This window comes from Megascapheus bottae, chromosome 14, assembly GCF_031878675.1.
Source record: "Megascapheus bottae isolate mThoBot1 chromosome 14, mThoBot2.hap1, whole genome shotgun sequence".
In the NCBI taxonomy this organism is placed as follows: Eukaryota; Metazoa; Chordata; class Mammalia; order Rodentia; family Geomyidae; genus Megascapheus; species Megascapheus bottae.
Window position 1 is genome coordinate 23,510,637 of NC_143522.1, and position 18,358 is coordinate 23,528,994.

Below are 18,358 nucleotides of genomic sequence, written 5' to 3' on the forward strand. Positions count from 1 at the left end.
ACATTACTCAGTCTCCATACCAACAGATAAAGTAGTCATATTGCCATCTGGGCCATGGACTCCAGCCAAAACAGCCCCAGAGGGAAACAGACACCCAGCAGGACACACCTGGGCCAGCAACCTGGCCCAGAAGGGCCAGCAGGCTGAGGGACCGGGACGACTTAGGCAGCAGGAAGAAGCTGGGAGAGCAAGGCTGCTGGAGAAACATGGAGAGCAGAGTGGGTTGGCAAGCCCAGCACAAGGCCGGAATCCAGCTGTGATCAGAACAGGGAGATGTACAATGGCTACAGAGCCTTCAGCACAGCAAAGGGGTCCTAGCCCTGTCCTGGCCAATGCCCACAAGGTCACTGTGCTAGGCTTCCAGCCCAAGGATCTGGAGGGCACCATTTGTTACTACTCAAAAACCCACCCCCCAGACACTGCTAGCCTTCTACCTCATGCTCAAGCCACAACAGGATCCCTGTCCACCCTAGATGGGCATTCATTTATCTGCCTGCCCTGCAGGTCATAAGGAAGAAGGAAGAAGGACCAGCTAAGTGCTTTGTCACGCCACTCTCAGGCTGAACACCATGTCTGGCACAGAGTTGGTGCCAGAAGTAGTGGACAATAGGTTCGGGGCAGGCTGAGGCACCTGAACTGCTATGGCATTGCTAGCTGTTCCAAGTACTTATTCCTCTTTATTTCTCTGGTATAAGATCTCCATTGGTCCAAGATCCCTGATAGCAGATGCTGCAGGTGCCAAAGACGTGGTCTTTGGGACATAAACAAGGGCTGGGCTCTTGCTTGAGAGATGGATCACTCTCCAGGTCTCTATACCCTCCTTGGTGGAATGGGGGTCAGTGGGGGACCCACTGTAAACCTCAGGATGAAAGCAGAACAACATGCCATAGCAGCCCTGGTCCTTAACACCCAGGAGCTGCTCCCAAGCCCTGCACCGGCTGAGTTATTACAGGTGGAACAGTAACTTTCCCTTGCTCTTACACCACTGCTCTTCTGACCTTCTTCACAGTGGCCAAACTGGTATCTTCACCAAACCTCCCAAGATGGAAACTGGCTTTAGCTGAGAACCCTTGTGTGACAACACTTTGCCAACACTGCTCCTCAAGATCGATGGCTTCTAGGTGGAATTCTGCAGGACTCAACTGACACTCTGCAGATGCTTTTCATACTAAATGGGTAAAGTTGACATTTAAACAGAACCCTGGGACCAGGAGTTTGGCCTAGTGGTAGAGTGCTTGCCTAGCACGCCTAAGGCCCAGGTTTGATTCCTTGGTACCACATACAAAGAAAAAGCCAGAAGTGGTGCTGTTGCTCAAGGGGTAGAGTTCTAGCCTTGAGAAAGCTCAAGAACAGTGCTCAGGCCCCAGGTCTGGCAAAAAAAAACAACCCTCATCATTAAAGAGAAATGTAAAAACGACTCCAACAGTGAGTGCCTCCAGGCTAGGGGGAGAAGCCTGAATCTGGATGCTGAGGGGGAGGAGGCAGCCCAACTCCAGCAGGAGCACATTAAGAGTCCTCGGAGGAGAAAGTTTTCCCTTGGAATTAGGAACCAGCCCACGGCTAATGGAGGACCAGTCTCTCAGGAGCTCTGGACTCCACGTGGGCTCTAAAGAAAGAGGGGGATGGTGAGGGCTCTTGCCAGTGGGTGAAGATTATTTCCTTTGTTCCAGAAAAAGCTGTCTACTCTGGGTGAGGAGCTTACCGTCTCAAAGCTTAGCATACTAGCTACAAAAACTATTTTTGAAAAATTTCAACTTTCTAAGCTCCAACTTGCCTTCCAAGCAAATTATATTTTACTCTGACTTCAGAGAGAGAGAAAGAGAGAGAGAGAGAGAGAGAGAGAGAGACAGAGAGAGAGAGAGAGAGAGAGAGAGAGAGAGAGAGAGAGAGAGAGAGAGAGATATCAAGCAAGCAAGCAAGCAAATTCCCTGTGTCTCCTTCTCCCACCAGGAGGGCAGAGAATTACAGATAATGATGACTTGGCCCAATGATGGAGGGCTCTGGGGTCCAGACGCACCCCACGAGCTCTGCCTGCACCTGTCAAACCCCATAGCTCCCAGCTCAGCACCCACGAGCCAGAAATGAGTCAGACATGCCCTTGGCGCCTCTTACCACCCAATCACTATCCAGCTACATGCCAAACTAGTGAGGTGCAATGGGGAAAGAACCAAAGGCATCTCGGAAAATTAATTCCAGATGGATTAGAGAATTAAATATAAAGCAGCAGAAGATCAAAGTGTTAAAATAGGCTTTCACTTTCCTCCAAGATGGAGTAACAGGCACCACATGACAGATCCTGGAGACCAGAGGACAGAGAGTCCTGTGGCTGCCTTGAAAATTTCTGCATGTGACACAGGGATGGACCGTCCACCGTCTGTGAGCTGTTCCCCGCTCGCCCACATATATACACTCACTGTGCACAGAGCGGTGCACAGCTGGCTGTGGGTGGGCTATTCACGTGTCCCAGAATGGAGAAGCCCAGGCAGCACTTCCACCTTGTGGAGGAAAGGTCGTGGGCCTCAGGAGCCTGGGCCCTGAACCCCAGCAACCTTGCCTACCAGTCTTGGTTTGCTCGCGTGGCTAGTGTGAGTACCGACCACATGTATGTATATGTACATTCTGCACATACTACATATAAAACATACAGAATGAAACAGATGCTGAACAATATCAGCTACTATTTACTGACAGCTTTTGCCACTTCCTAGATCAGTTAAAATATTGTGAGGCCAGAAAGCTGAGGCACAACCCTGGGAGACTGAGTTGCCCTTCAGCCTGCAGGGAACTAACTAGGCATGTGAGAGGAAGCAACAGACTGAACTCACAGTCCTGTAGCTGAGCCTGAAACCCAGGCCATCTCCTCGACCCCCTCCCTCCAGCATACCAGGCACTAACTGCTTGGGCCCTGGCACACAGGAGTAGTTGGGCTTCCACTAGCAGTAGCATGACCCTGGCTAAGGCACTGAAGCCCTGTGCAGCAGGACCTGGACAGTGGGGTTAGAATCTGCCTCTATATTCCAGGACTCTCAGGGCTAGGAGGAGGAGGGACCTGAGGTGCCTAGGCCGGCCTTGCCTCCCCACTGGCACTTTTCAGGGCAGGATCCAGCTGCCCAGTGGCTTAGACAGAACCAACAGAAAGCAGCCTGGTCTAGGTGAGCATGAGCATTACGATAGGGAGACATGGTGCTCTGGCTCAGCCCTTCACATGTGATTCCCCTGCCCATGGCTGGCACAGCTCAGTGCTCACAGCTCTTAGCATCCCAGGTGCTTGGTCTCCCAGGCAAGATGGGTTGTTCTTTGGTGCCTGAAGTGACCTCCTCACCAGGGCTTCCTTGAAGCAGATGCAGCTGAGGCAAACACTTGTGATCAAATGTAAGGAGAAAGAATCCTAGCTACTCAGGAAGCTGGGATTTGAAGGTCATGGCTTGAAACCAACCCACCCAGGATAGTCCATGAGACTCTAGTCACCAATTAACCACCAAAAACCCAGAAATGGAGGTGTGGCTCAAGTGACAGAGTACTAGCCTTGAGAAAGAAAACAAAACACTCAGGGACAGCATCTAGGCCCTGGCACCCATACAAAAAAACAAACAAACAGGGCTGGGAGTTTAGCCTAGTGGTAGAGTGCTTGCCTAGCACTTCTATGTACCACATACATAGAAGGTAGTAGAGCTCTAGCCTTGAGAAAGTCCAAGGACAGGGCTCAGGCCCTGAGCTCAAGTCCAAGAATGGCAAAAAACAAAAAACAACAACAACAACAACAAAAAACACCTTAAGATTTCTTCTCTATTCAAGGAAGAGTACTTGATGCCAACACAAAAATCTCAGCTACCCAACTCTATGTCAATGAGACACACTTAGGTATATGCAAGCTGTACCCTCCGGTATAGCTGAGATCTAAGAGGATAAACAAACCCTATTCAATCAGGAGCTGGTTCTTCAGGTCCCTTTTGTCACTGGGTAAATATAGCCAGGCTCTCTGTTTCTCAGGTTTTAGGAAGATTCTTGTAAATCCCAGATAACAGTATCTGTGCAAGCCAGTCACCAAGTGCTTGGCAGGGGTGTAAATCTGCAGAGCAATACAGAAATTTCTATATAACTCTTTGGTCACCTGACCACTGGACCCAGGAATTCCATTTCCACACAGCACAGATCCCAGCAGCCTGGAACACGGACTCAGGAGTAAAAGGGCTGTTTACTACCCAAAGCACTGCTGGTATTTTTTTTTTCTTTCTAAAGAATAAAGAGCTGAACACAAATGACTCAAGCCTACAATCCTAGCTACTCAGGAAACTGAGATCTGGGGAACTGTAGTTACCAAAGCTAACCCAGGCAGGAAATTTTGTGAAGACTCTTATCTCAAACTAACCACCCAAAAGCTGTGGCTCAAATGGCAGATCGCTAACTTGAGTGGAAAAAGCCCAGGGACAGCACCTGGAACAGGACCTGAGTTCAACCCCAGCACCAGCACAAAAAAGAGAGGAAGGAAAAGAGGAAGGGAGAAAGAAATGGGGGGAGGAAGGAAGGGAGAAAGGGAAGGAAAGGAGAGAAAGAAGAAAAGAAGGGAAGGGGAGAGGAGGGAACCTCCAAGGTGCTTGAAGGCGGACCTGTGTGACAAAGTGAAACTGGACACAGTGAATCCTTTCTGCACCTAAACACAGCTCCAGGCAGCTGCATCTTCACCCTTCACCTGCTGTGTGGCTCCCTGGCCTATGCAGGGTGTGGCTGGCCCTGTCCAATAGTACAACAGCAGCTCTGGCACACAGATGCTGAGAGCAGGTGACTCCCCTTTCTTCCCTCTTGCTCTCTGTGGTCCCACCGGGCATGCTTGGGCAGCATCCACCTGGCCCACATCAGTCCACCGGTGAATGGAAGGTGGTAGGAAGAGGAGGGGAATTGTCTTAGCCAAGGCTCCACACATGGACAGTCCAGCTAAGAGCTGATGGCAAACAATCTCGTAAGTGACAAGAGCAAGAGACAAAAGAGGTCAGGGAGGATGTCTTACTGTGTGTAAACAAGTAATGTCTTTCTTATGACTCTACCGATGACAGGATACTTCTAAAGACCTCTTGGGAGTCCTGAGAATGGTGTGGCAGGACCCAGAGATGGCATATGAGGGGTTGGCAAGTATTTCTTACTACAGAAGGGCTTGATTTACAACAGTCCAACTTCATGACTTTTCAACTCTATGATGAGCCACGTGCCATATGAAACATAGGTTGTGAATTTCATCATTTCTCAGACTCCGCTGTAACGTTGGGAAGCTCCCGCCAGGCCTTTTTCCCTAATACATTATGTATACTCATTAGCTACACAAAGCGGTAATCATTTAATTTTTTATTCTATTTTGCATTTGTTTTGTTAGGGGTTTTGTGCTTGTATTTTTAGGTGATACTAGGGTTTGCGCCCTGAGCCACACCACATACTTCCAGCCCATTTTGTTATTTCCAAGCTAGGATCTCACTGTTTTTACAAGCATCATACTGCAATCGTCTTACCACATAGCGGGGATTACGGGTATATATCACCACACTCAGCTTATCTAACTTTTTTTTTTTTTGCCAAGTTTGGTCTTAACCTTGATCTTCCCAAGTCCATTTCCCACGGAGCTGGGATTGCAGACCACACCTAGCCCCAGGCAGTTCATTTCAAAGGAAGAAAGATGATCCATGCTCCAATGTGCCCTAAATCTTGAGGCCCAGCTCATGTTACCTCTAGAGGAGTTCATATGGGTAACCATGTGAAATCCAACTCACTCCTGCGGTATCATCTCCTGTCCCCCTGGCCCACCAGCCTCTCCGGGCTCCGAATTCCAGGTCCTCAGCATCTTCCCGAGACCCTGGCCAGGTGTCTCACCCTAGGGAACCTTCAGCCAGATTTCAACCTCCTTTAAGACACCCTTCAGGTCTCCCTGGAGCAGCTCCCCCAGCGTCCCCCACTCAGGCCCGGCCTCTCAGGTACCCTGCATAGTCCCCCATCACCAGCACTTAGTGTCTGCCAGGACTTCTAGATATGGCTGAGAGAGGCAGAGACTGCCCACACCCCCTAGGGTGCCCACACTCCAGACAGGAAAGACAGATAAGCTAGAAAATGACCACAAGGCTGGAGCAGAGGGCACTGGGATGGGGATGCTGGAGAGACAGTGCCAAGAGGCTGGCATGCATTCTAACTCTGATTTAAGACTTGACAAATTCCCTCTGTTCACTGGTCAGAGAAGGAGTGGGGTTCGGGGGGGCATCCCACCAGTAGTCAGATCAGAGGTGATGGAAGAGTCAACTTTGCTTTTGCTGGTCCTCTGAATTCACTAAAAGGCCCCCAACTTTGTCTCTGTGCCCTGTGAACTGAGCTGTTTGCAGAAGGATAGAGAAGATTCAAATAGTCATCTCATGGGGAAGACAAACTGCCCCTCACACAGGCATGTCTCCTTATCACCTTAAAGCAAACAGCCAAAGCTCAGGAGGTCACCTTGTCCCTGTCTCAGGGTAATACAGTGAGAGCAGTTCTTCAGAACTCCTCCAAAGAAGAACGCTGAGCTCATGGTCAGCCATGCTTCCCTCATCTGTGGCCTGGGACTTCACCCCTAAGACGACTGGAGATGTGCTAAAGCGCTGTCTCCCCATAGCTGCTGTGTAACAAACCTCTTCCCTCTGTCCTTCACCATGATCCTTTATTTGGCATATGGGAGCCAGTGGCTGGACCTGACTTGGGACTCCTACAATTCTAGGCCTGGTCTAAAAACCTGGTTTCAGTGACAGTAATTTGGATGGGGCAAGGTAACGGTGTAGAAAGGAGACAGAGTAACACATCTTGTAGAATCCTGCAGGTCAGGTGTTGGATACAGGGCCCTGCTGAGGACATAAATAAGACTGGCCGGTGGACTGGACTATAGGTGTGGTATGTGGACTGATGGCCCTGGAGGAAGTCTGCACTGATCCCTGCAAGCTGTGGATCTTATTTCACATGCTAAGTGGGGCTTTGCGGAGGAGGCTGGGCATGTTGTAACAGAAGATACTCTGGATTGCTGGGTAATGGGAAGGAGGGCAGCTGTGGGTCTGTCTCGGGGAGGAGTGTGACCACCAAACCAGGGAGAGAGGCAGGTGGTTTTGGAGCTGGAGGAAGGGGTCCTGGGCCATGTGCACAGCTTCACAGTGTGGGTAACACAAGAACAGAGACAACCCTGGAGCCCACAAAAGGGACCACTTCCAACTTGTGGCCTCCAGGATTCTAAGAAAATACATTTACACATTTTAAGCCAGCAAATGTGGGGTGACTTGTTACACTGGTCACAGGAAACTAACAGAGGACAGACGAGGAGTGAAGCGGGATTAAAGCCCACTGGGAGGGCTGAGATGGTGGACAGTAGGGCCACGTCACTATTTCATGAAGGGGGGAGGAATGAAGCCACAAGTTCAGTGCTGCCAAGTGGAGAAGGACCTTAGTTCCCTCAGTAAGGCCATGAGCAAGGAGTAAGTGGCGGGGTGGGGTGAGGGAGAAGAATAACCTGGAAGATGCAAACACAAACCCAGCAAAAAGCAGGGTATGCACCAGGGATGGCCCTGAGGTCTCCCCAGAAGCAGGCTGCTGCACAGAGCAGACAGGCCAGGCAGCGGGGCTGAGGCCAGATGAGGGCAATGTGGGGCAGTGGCCTGAGAAGGAACACTACCCCAAAATACACACTGGCCCCCTGTTTAGGAATGTAAGCTGTACCATGTGACCTTCCCTGAAGTGAAGGCGAAAAGCCTTAGAACGTAACCTGGCACGCTCTCATTCATGCTTGGCATACTGTAGGCACTCAGTAAGTATTTCTGGAATAAATCAGCCCATACACGTCTCCTTTTTGGGAACACAGCCCAGCTCTGTGACTTTGTCTCAAGAGGTTTGGCTCACCAGAGCATTCCACATTGGGTGGCCATGATGTGGACCAAGACCCAGGCCTGCCAGTTCCTAGCCTAGGACTGGCTCCTGTCATGTCTTCATTTGAACTGTGACCCAGTTCATAGGACTGAAAAGCTAAGATGGCAAAAGTCAAAGCCTACAGGCCCCCAACAAAGTTGGCAGAAATGATATTCTTGGAAAACCCTGGTAGGCAGAGTGGAGGCTCCATTCCAGAAAGCCTCTCTACATCCACACACTGCCTAAGGCTGGAGGGACAGGGATGGGAGACGCCCGCGTGAGAAGAAAAAGACTTTTTTTCCCACGGCACTGGCACAAATGATGAGCAGGCTGGGCACAGTCTACGCACTTGAGCAGATGTGTGAATGCACACACACAGTGCATACGCATACACATACACATACACAAATGCATACACACACTCACTTCCCCTAGGGAGATCTAACCTAGGAAAAGAAAAAGCCACTGAAAGTCAGTGCCCTAGGCGTGGCCTGGCCTGACCTGGTCTGTTCACAGAGCTCAGTGGGCAGGAAGTGACTGTAGCAGGGATCCTTATCAGGCCAGCCCAGAGGCTTGGAAAGGGCCTCAGGAAGCAGGCTCCATACAGCCCAGTTAAACCCACCCACCGGATGCAGCAGCATCTGCTGTCAAAGCCCTGGTCCAGACCCAGCCCTCAAGGAGCACAGCTGTGGAGGATGGAGAGCAGGAATCTTGATATAGGTGGAAAGGCCACTGGATACTCAGGAGAGTGTCAGGGATTTATGACCTGGAGGCTGAGGGATATCCTCCAGGTCTGATGACAACTCTCCAATTTGACTCTAGGCAGGAGGGAGGCTCTGGCCTGAGACCCAGGAGGAGAGAATGGTGGGTAGGGGAGAAACAGGGTTTCACAGAGGGTGGGGCCAATTGCCAACAGTCTCAGAGGCCCTACTTCCTAGACTTGTGGACCTAAGTCAACGTGGAGTCAACTCCGTGGTGTAATAAGTTAGGGAGGGAGAGGGCATTTGCTGCAGATCACAGACCCACCCTCTCCTTCACACAGAATGCCCTTATCGATCGGCCACTGCTAGGGGCTGGCGAACTTGAGAGGCAGTCTGCTTTTCAGTAGGCTTCATGGCACAACACGTGTAGAGAGAAGAGGGACAAAGACAGCAGCAAAGGGAACCCAGAGCCCAGCACTGTGCCACTCCATGAGAGCCACAGACAAAGAGGGTCAGCCAGACTCACCCCACGTTAAGTGTGTAGGACAGCTGAGAAAAAGTCATTCCAGTCATCAAGACTATAGCCAGGTAAAGTAAGACCCTATCTCAACCAACTCTGGGAGTGGTGGTCACGTCTATAACCTTAGGTAAGCAGAAGCGTGTTGGTAGAGACAGGCCCCAGGTAAAAATGTAAAACCCTACCCCTAAAAATAACTCAGGCAAAAAAACAAAAAAGGGTTGAGGACGTAAGTCAAGTGGTAGAGTACCTGCCTGGCAGGTCTAGTCCCTGAGTTCAGGCGCCAATACCAACCAGCAAAGAAACAAAACCATGCAAAAGTATTGGCCTCGTAGAACTGACAGTCAGGGGCCACATTCCTGTGACCCCATTACACATACTGCACCCCACATGCTAAGGCAGGCTGGCCAAGGAGGGATGTGGGCAGAAAGCCCCAGTTATCCATGTATGGGGGCTGTGCCCCAATGAACACCATTTATCTTTAATGGGGCACACCCTGCTGCACCCCTTATTACATTCATTATCCTCCCCCTTCTCATCCTCTTTACTCCAGCCCTCCTCCTCACATAGTACTCCTGAACAGCAAAGTGGGGCTGGCGTGCAAGGACACGTGCTAGCAGGGACCCTGGGCCCAGCAGGGCAATGGCCGCTGCTGCTCTTGTACCCGATTCCCTCCCTTTGATCACATACCTCCTCCACCTGCAGGGGGCTTCTCCGGGTCTGCACCCCACTTGGCCTGGGCTGAGAGGGCTTCTAGAACACATATGCCAAAAGCAAGAAGATCTCCAGCCACCTGGGATGAACTGGCTACCCTGACATCACCAAGTTCCTCCTGTTGCTCAGCCAGGCCTTCCTTACCTACTACCGACATAGCCTACCCTGGCCTGGGCACTCCAGTTACTCAGCTGTGACATCGTCACACTGCAGGCCATGGGGACACTCATGTCTAAAGTCTGGTCCTCAGACTCCTTGTGGCACACCTGGGGCACTTCCCGCTTCCCTCCGGGTCCTGCTTCCTGACCACCAAGACTTTCTGCCACACAGGGCTCCAGTCTGGTGGGGATCTGCCAACAGCCCCAGGGAACACCGCTACCCAGAGGTTCTGTGAGTCCTGAACTCATTTTCTCTGGCTGGTAACCTGGTCATTCTGTTTCTTCGGATGCCTCTCTGATACTGGGTGCTGTGCCTGCACAGTAAGCACTCATCAAATGCTAATAAGCACTGTGATTCCAAGCTGAGGCTCTAAAAGCCCAAGAGAATTGCCATCTCCAGAGGAAACATCTGGAAGTCTGTTGTAATGTACAGAGACCTTTATTTCAGGGTCACTCAAAGTGCTTCAAGTCCCAGCAAACTAGACATTCCCTAGGGGCTTAAGTATGCAGACCCCAAGCCAGGCAGTGGTAGCTCATGTCTATAATCCTAGCAACTTAGGAAAATGGGCCCTGAAGGATCACAAATCAAAACCAACCTGGGCAAAAGAGTCTGAGAGACTTCATCCCCCAAAATTACCAGCACAACACCTGCCAGAGGTGTGGCTCAAGTGGTAGAGTAATAGCTATGAGTAAGAAAGCTGAGTGAGAACATGCAGCCCTGAATTCAAGCCCTAGTGTAGAGAGGGGAGTGGAATGAGATTTTATACTCTCCGCATCCAGACCTCTAGGAGTGGGGGATCTGTCATCTAGACCACAAGCTGTCTCAGTGATTTTCTGATTGACCAGTTTGGAGTAATCAGACTGCATTAGTGCATTACAAGAATAACAGTCACAAAAAAACTAGAATTCAGGTCAGTTGATAGCACCAAGCCTCAGTCTACTTTCTTGAGATTATAAGTCCTGACGTCATTAGATTACTGTGACAACTGCCTCAGATCCATCTAAAAGTTCATATCAAGGAATGTTGTCCACTCTTCTTCTCTACTGGCCCAGCATAACACCGGTGAGCTAAAACTAAAACTATAGAGGATCAAGTAACGGTGTGCAAGGTCATTTGAAGGGCAAAAGCATGAGTATCCTGATCCCAGGCCTGGGGGCTCTGAAAGAGTCAGAAAAGATTTTCAGCACAGTTCTGGCACCTCCACTCCAGCCATACAATTTGGATTTTGGTGAATGGTAGCAATCCTTCAGATTATACATGGCACCCATGGCACCCAGCTGTCCCACGTGCTTGTCTCAGTGGCTGAAGGAATAGTTCTCAGAACGCTCAGGAAACCTCCTCTGTCTTTCTGGACTCTTCAAGAAGTACACTAGCCTCTACACATGGTAAAAGCCTATGATGCCTCAACACCTGCTAGGCCTGAGGTCACCCAGAGGGGCAGGAACCCAAGCTCATGAAGAGAGGAGTCAAGAGCAAAAGCCCTTCCCATGTGCACAGAGCTTTGATGCCCAGGACACTGTCTAGGCAGTGCTCTGAGAAAGTGAGGAGGTAAAATGGCTAAAATCTGCACAAGTAACCAAACAAAAGATTCCACATGGAAGGCCATGACATCACAAAACAGGGAGACCAGAGAAGGGCTTCTCCAAGCTTCACACTGTCAACAACTCAGCAGCCTTATTCTTCTTGTCTGTCTGCACTGCCACCCTCTGTGTGGTCAGCCATACTTATAGGCACAAGACAGGAACAGCTCCAGACCTTGAGGGCATGAGCAAACCATGTCCACTCTTTCAAAACATATATGTAAACTTGCTGGTGGCTCATACCTGTAATCCTAGATACTCAGGAGGCTGAGATCTGAGGATTGTAATTCAAAGCCAGTCCAGGCAGGAAAGTGCATAAGACTCTTATCTCCAAATAACCAGCAGAAAACCTGAAATGCAGCTGTGGCTCAAAGCAGTAGAGCTCTAGCCTGGAGCAAAAACAGCTCAAAGATGCACCGAGGCCCTGACTGACCTTCCTGTTAGCAGGAAGAACTCTTTCCCAGGAGCTCCAGACAATGCAAACGATTCTCCTGATGTCTCATTGGCCGGAACTAAGTCATGTGCTTGTGCTTCAACCAAGCACAAGCAAGAAAATAACCCAATCACAGGAGGGCAAATATACCAGGTTGGAACCAGGGCCAACCACAGTGAAGCACAAAGAATGAGCTGAACATAGAACCAACCCAGAACCTAATGCGGAAAGAGTGGAGCACTGTAGAAACCCTGAGCCTTGGGCCTGTTCCATTTGCTCAGAGGCTTGGCTCATGAAAGTTTATGGGTAGGCCAAGAATGTGCTATGAGTTCATCTCTATGATGTGGAGCCATTGAAAGAGAACCAAGGTCCTCAGCCATCTAGGAGCTAGTGTCGCTTGGTGAAGAGACAAGGCACAAGCCAAGAGAGGTGGTGCAGGAGCGAGCAACAGTGCTGACTTGGGAGAAGGGAGACGGGAATGTCCTTCACCAGTAGCACAGCAGACACCAGCTGGTGTCCTACTGGTGCTTACTGTAATAGGCACTATGTGGAGAACTTGGAGGAATTCTGGGCTTTCCTTCATTTAGTCCTACACCTGACTTCCAAGCTTGGCCCTGCTTCGACAGGTTCACAATACCTAATCAACAACTTTTGAAATTCCCAACTCTCCAAAAACTTGGTGGCTGGAGGCTTTAAAGAAGATACTTCCCTTTCTTCAAAAAGAAGTCTTTCCTTCTAAAGAAGCCTCAGGGGAAAGGGTAACTGGTCCAGTGAAGGAAGCCTGGCTACCCAATCACAACAAGGCCCTGAATCATGTCCCCACAGGGGTTCCCCAACAGCACTGTGTGAAAACTGCTACATGACATAATCTCCCAAGTCTGACCTGGTTCTAACGTCACTGCTTTTTCTGTGAAGGAAGGACAGCTGGAACTAGAACCAGACAGTCAGGCAGGTAGGCTATTTATATGCAGTGAGAATTCCAGAGCTGAAGGATGTGAGCAAAGGTGGAAGGTGAGCCAAGATTCCAGGAATGCAAACTAGCTAAGGGAGGTGGGGGCAGAGGGGCAGGGCACCAAGGTGGTAGAAGGACGTGCTGCAAAGGCTGGCTGACCCAGCAGATGAATGCCAGGAATCCAGAGCCAAAAAGTCCTCCCAGTACAAGGCTGGAAAGAGAGGGGCCATCCCAGCCCCTACTGCCTTCAGCCACAAGAAGTCACCGTGCTTCTGCCTTGATTGCCACCACCACGAGCCCCAATGCCCAGCTCTGTGCCATCAATCCAAAACTTAGACTATAAGGTCTGCCATAAGGCATGGCTTTCAGAGGACACAGGATAGCACGAATGTGAGAGCAGGATACTGGCCTGAGAAGGTCAGGTGCATGGGTCTCACTAGGGCCCTTTCCTGCCTTCTGAGGACACCTGGCTTGCATGTGGTCTGTTGTGGCTCAGGAAATGTCCCAAGAGCCATTGCGAAACATCAGTACAACCTCCTCACTTCATAGCAGGGCCTCCATTACACCCGTCTCCAAAGTCTCACAGGCCACCCATGACCTGCCCTTTTTGGGAAGGGACCCGGGAATGGGCCAGCACCCTGGCCCTCTAGCCCTACTCCTGAAGGGGAAACCATGACACCACTCACACCCTTCCTTCAAACAACAAGAGCCACAGCCCTGGGCAAAAGACAACCCTACTGCCACTCAATGGTTCAATATGTTATATATGCCAAACACAGGCCCAGAAAGCCACTATTTCCTACCAGCTCATTACCAAGAGGGAAGCAAAATGTCTTGAAATCTTGCCAAATGAGTCTGGGCATGATCCCTTAAAGTAGAAACCACCATTTGGGGCCTAAGTGAGTCAATAATGGAGCTGCCTAAGAAGATTAGCAGGTCTAGGAAAGGAGGCACACTGCCTAGGAGGGGAGGGCTGTCTGAGGGCTGCTGGGTCCCTGGAAGGCCTGCTCCCACTTCTGGGCTGGGATGGGCAGGAGTCCTGACCTGGAACCAGCTCAATGTGTCATGGCTGGTCCCTGCCTTTCTTTCTTAGGCAGGCAATCGTCAAGCTTAGTCTGCCTTGCCCAGGGTGGCAGGGAGGGACTGGAGAAAAGAAGACTAGTTTACATGTACAGAGGTTGAAGGCAGCAACCCAATGACTCCCCTGGGCCCTCAATGGAGCTGTGATTAACCCTACTTCACTAATGGGGAGGGCAGGCACAGAGAGGTTAAGTACTGACTTGAGGTCACCCAGCCAGCTACAGGAGAGTTGATATGAGCCCAGGTGACAGACCACTACACTCCATATGCAATGGTAAAACTCACATTGGGAAGCAGAAAGGGGGCATTCTGCGAAGAGAAGACAATTGAGTGTCTCCCAAAGCCCAGGAGGATCCTGGGGGCCCCAGAAGCCAAGGCCTGCTGGTTCTCCATCCCAACCCTTGGATCACTGGCTGCTACCTCAGCTCCAATCAGAGCACCTCAGACTTCAGTGTGGTTCTTACCCCACAGATCTCGTGTGCACCCAGGAGTCTGAACTCTCCACATACCCAGGTGATGCCAGACCACCCTCCAGGTAGAAGAGACCAGACTTGAATACGCCCTTCTCCCACACCCTGAGCTTACATGATCACTCTCTTGTCAGGACTTGCTGAGGCCTGGCACAGAGCCAGCTACCACAGCCTCAGTGTTTTAAGACCACGCTGCTGACCACAGGGGACCAGAGGCAGAAAACAGATTTGTGCTTCCATTCCCTTCTTGGCATTTGACCTTCCTGATCTACCTCTTGGCAACATGTTGGAACCAGTTTATCTCAAGAGCCAGGCTGGAGCAGGCCCACTCTGAATGTGGCCACTTGCTCTGAGTCCCCAAGGGAGTGAGCCGCTGTGTGACTTCCCAAGAGCTGAGGTGTGGTGTGGAGTCAACGACCAGGGTGACTGCCAGTCCTCTGAAGGCTCCAGCTCTTGCAAAGAAAAGCCAAAGGCTTACTCATGGTCCTGCAGGACCCGCCCTTACCCCACCTCACCCTGACCCCCGCCTCTGCCTTGAAGTCCCCCCCTTCCTGGAGATGACTTCTTAGCCCCTCTTACCTCAGATGAAGCCTTTTCAGCAGGGACATCCCCATTCACCTTTCTGTAGGATCTTCCCAAGCCACCTTGTTAGCCCCTAGAGTTCCCATACCCTCAAACTCCAACTCCTCCTGGCCCTCAGTTCTTCTGATAGGACCTCACCACCATCAACATTTCCTATCTGTCACTTCATTTGATCTTATTATCGGTCCCCTAGTCCTGTTGCCATGGACTATGGGCTTCATGAAAGGTAGGGGTATGTCCTTTGTGTCTGTTTGGTTCACTTGTTTATCCCCAATGTCCAACAGTGGCTAGTACATACACTCCAAATTTGAAGAATGGATAGATGGATGGATGAATGAATGAATGACAAGCTCATGGAGTGAGTTTGTTCATATCCCCTGGGGCTTCAGACTAGCCCTAGGGAACATGAGATCCTCTGAAATTCTTAGTCCCTGCATGCAATATCTTTGAGTTCCCTTTCTAAAAATGAAGGAATGAAGCTCAGACAGTAATGTGATTTGACCTGGACCAGGACTCAGGCCCCACCCAGTCTGGCTGGCAGACTTGAGCACTCTCCACTGCCTGTGGCTCTTTCCAACCTAACTGTCCTCATATGACAACGGAAAACTTATTTCAAACAGCAAATACGACAAAGGAAAACTTATTTCAAACAGCAAATACTTGAACTGAAAGATGTTGCAGATGCTGCCAGAACTTGTCTATCACACTCAAGAGGGTCCAAGGGGGAGCAAAGAAGTCTCACCGGGCCAAAGAGCCCAAGCAGCCCAAGAAGAGGACCTACTTTCAAGTGTTTCTCTGTGTCCTAACGAACAACCACAGGAGTTCTGCTTTATTTCATCTCTTTCTTTGCTTTACTTCTTGTCTTCTTTCTGAGCAGTCTCTTTGACCTTTCTAAGTGACCTTACACCATCTCCTATTGCTGCTCATCAAGTGAGTCTCTGGAACAAATATCTATCTCCCAGCACTGAACCCGGACACAGACCCAGGGCCCACAGCAATCTACTCATCCTAACTAAGTCCTACTCATGAACCAGGCCCTGGGAAGAAAGCTGAGCCCTTCAAGGGCTCAGAAGTTTAGCTCCCCAGTCCTTCTTGAGTTCCTCCCCCTGCTCCCATCCATCGCTCTTCGCCACATTAACTCATCTGTTTTCTTCTAACCAACTTGTTACTATTGCCCCTGTTTAATTTAAAACTTTTCACATTTGCTTGTCAGCCATCTGAGGCCAAGGGCACCAGGACAGGGTCTTCCTTGGCACATTCACCACAGTTCTGTGGCGGCACAAGTGTGCTTGTACACCATGAATGAATGTGAGGAGAGAGAACCAGAGGACCTGGGAAGAAAAACACAAGTTTCACTAATGAACACGTCTAATCCTAGCATCCACCTGCACAAAAGGAACCATGATGCCACACAGCTGGGAAGTGAGTCGAGCCAGAACGTGTAACTTTGAGAAGAGAAAATGCTAGAGGTATGGGCAGAAGAGGCAAGAGGGAAGAGCCAGGGAGTCTTAGAAAGAGGGCAAGGTCACGCTGTCTCAGCCTTGGGGATTAAACACCTTCTAATGCTGACTTAACAGAAAGAGTCAACATTTTCCACCAAACTGACACCAGGGAGTGGCTGTATTTCCTCCATGATCCTCATATCATTGGGGTCCCTACATTTACCCATAAAACATAACCCAAAGCAACGAACCATAGCTGAGAGTATGCAAAACCAAGTTCTCATTGGAGATATCACTGCATAAAAGACAAACTGAAGTAGACATGTAACATGCCTCTTTCTGGGTAACTTAGGGTAGAAAGACTGGAAAGAGTGCAGAAAGAGCAGTATCATTCATTCATTCATTCATTCATTCGCTTGGACTCATTTCTTCAGCCCACATCTGCTCTCACATCTTTGGGAAGCCAGACATGAAGTAGGACAGAAACCTCTGCCCTCTCTCTCTCTCTCACATTAGTCTCCAGGAGCTTGTGGTTTTGGCGGGTACGAAAAGACAAGCAAATACTAACCATACTTGCTTCCAAAACAAATAAGGCCACGTGGAGCTGTGCTCCAGAATGGGATTTTGGCTGCAATTTTGATTCCATGGGTTGGAAGAGGCAGTTCAGTCACTGGGGTCACACGGATCAACTCCAGAGGACGGGGCTCCCCCCTCCCCCCGCTGCTCCTCTAGGCTCAAGCCCCTCGCCCACAGCCCGGTGTGTCTCCCAACATTCACCTGTCACCTCCACCCCCCAACGTGCTCCTCCCTCCTGACTCCTGACTCTGTTTCCCCTATGCTCCCAACCCTGACCTCGCCAGGTCGCCTGCCTTGCCACGGGATTCTCTGACACACAGGACGCACACCTCAACCTGTCACCTCCCCCCCCCCCCGCATGTGCTCCCAAGTCTGAGCTCCTGCCGTGGGGCCCTGGGACACCATATGCTGACAACACCCGCGTTCCCAGGACCGCCTGCGCTCTCTGGTGCCCCCTCCCCTCCACATCCGCCCCCACCCAGGTCCCGAGGCCGGCAGCCTCCAGCACCTCCAACTTCCCAGAAGCCAGGCCGGCAGCCCCTGCCCTGGGTCTGCCCCAGCAGCGACCCCCCGCGCCCCCTGCACCCCGGCCACGCCAGAAGCCGCCCCGCAAGCCTCACTTCCGGGACGACCCCCCCCAACCCGGTGTCCGGACCCCACACCGCGGGACCGCGGCGGGGGGACCCCGGGGCCCCCCACGGGCCTGGCCCGCGCACCGCCCCCGGGGCCTGCGGCTCGCGGCCCGGTCGCGCCCCTGCCCGAGCCTCGGGGCCCGGCGAGTGGAGGCCGCGGCGCCCCCCGCAGCCCCGGCGCCCCCGCGCCCGCGCTCACCGTTGGCGATGAGCTTGGCCGACAGCTGCTTGACCAGCTCCGGGATCCGCTCCCACTGGCACTCGGAGCGGCAGCGCTCGATCTCCGTCTCCAGCCGCGAGCCCGCCTTCCTGGTCGCCATCGCGGCCCGGCCTGGCCCGGCGCGCGCCCCGCAGGCCCCGCAGGCCCCGCAGGCCGCCGCCGCCGGGCCCCGCGCCGCCTCCCGCTGCCGCCCACCCCGGGCTCGGGCTCCGGGCTCCGGGCTCCCGGCTCCGCGGCGTAACGGGAGCGCCGGCCGGGAAGGGGCGGGGAGCGGGCGGCGGCGGGCGCGGCGGGGCCCCGGGCGCCGCGAGGAGCGGCCCCTGCCGGCCAGGGCCGGAGCTGCACCGCGACGGGGCCGGGGCTGGGGCCGGGGGGTCGGGGCTGGAGCGGGCCGAGCCCGCAGGGCG

At 51.9% G+C, this 18,358-nt stretch overlaps 1 protein-coding gene across 4 annotated transcripts in view; it reads right to left on the reverse strand.

Annotated features, from left to right (window-relative positions):
* Positions 1-18,121, reverse strand: part of Ttc7b (tetratricopeptide repeat domain 7B) — a 188,645-nt gene extending 170,524 nt beyond the window's left edge. For 2 of the 4 annotated variants that reach the window (XM_090344704.1, XM_090344699.1), the window contains exon 1: positions 17,931-18,120. In XM_090344704.1, coding sequence (XP_090200830.1) covers positions 17,931-18,051 — 121 coding nt within the window. In that variant the 5' untranslated portion in view covers positions 18,052-18,120. Of the gene's footprint in view, positions 1-17,930 lie in introns of all 4 variants that reach the window. The other 2 variants (XM_090344701.1, XM_090344700.1) reach the window with 2 other exon arrangements.
* Positions 18,122-18,358: the final 237 nt, after the last annotated feature.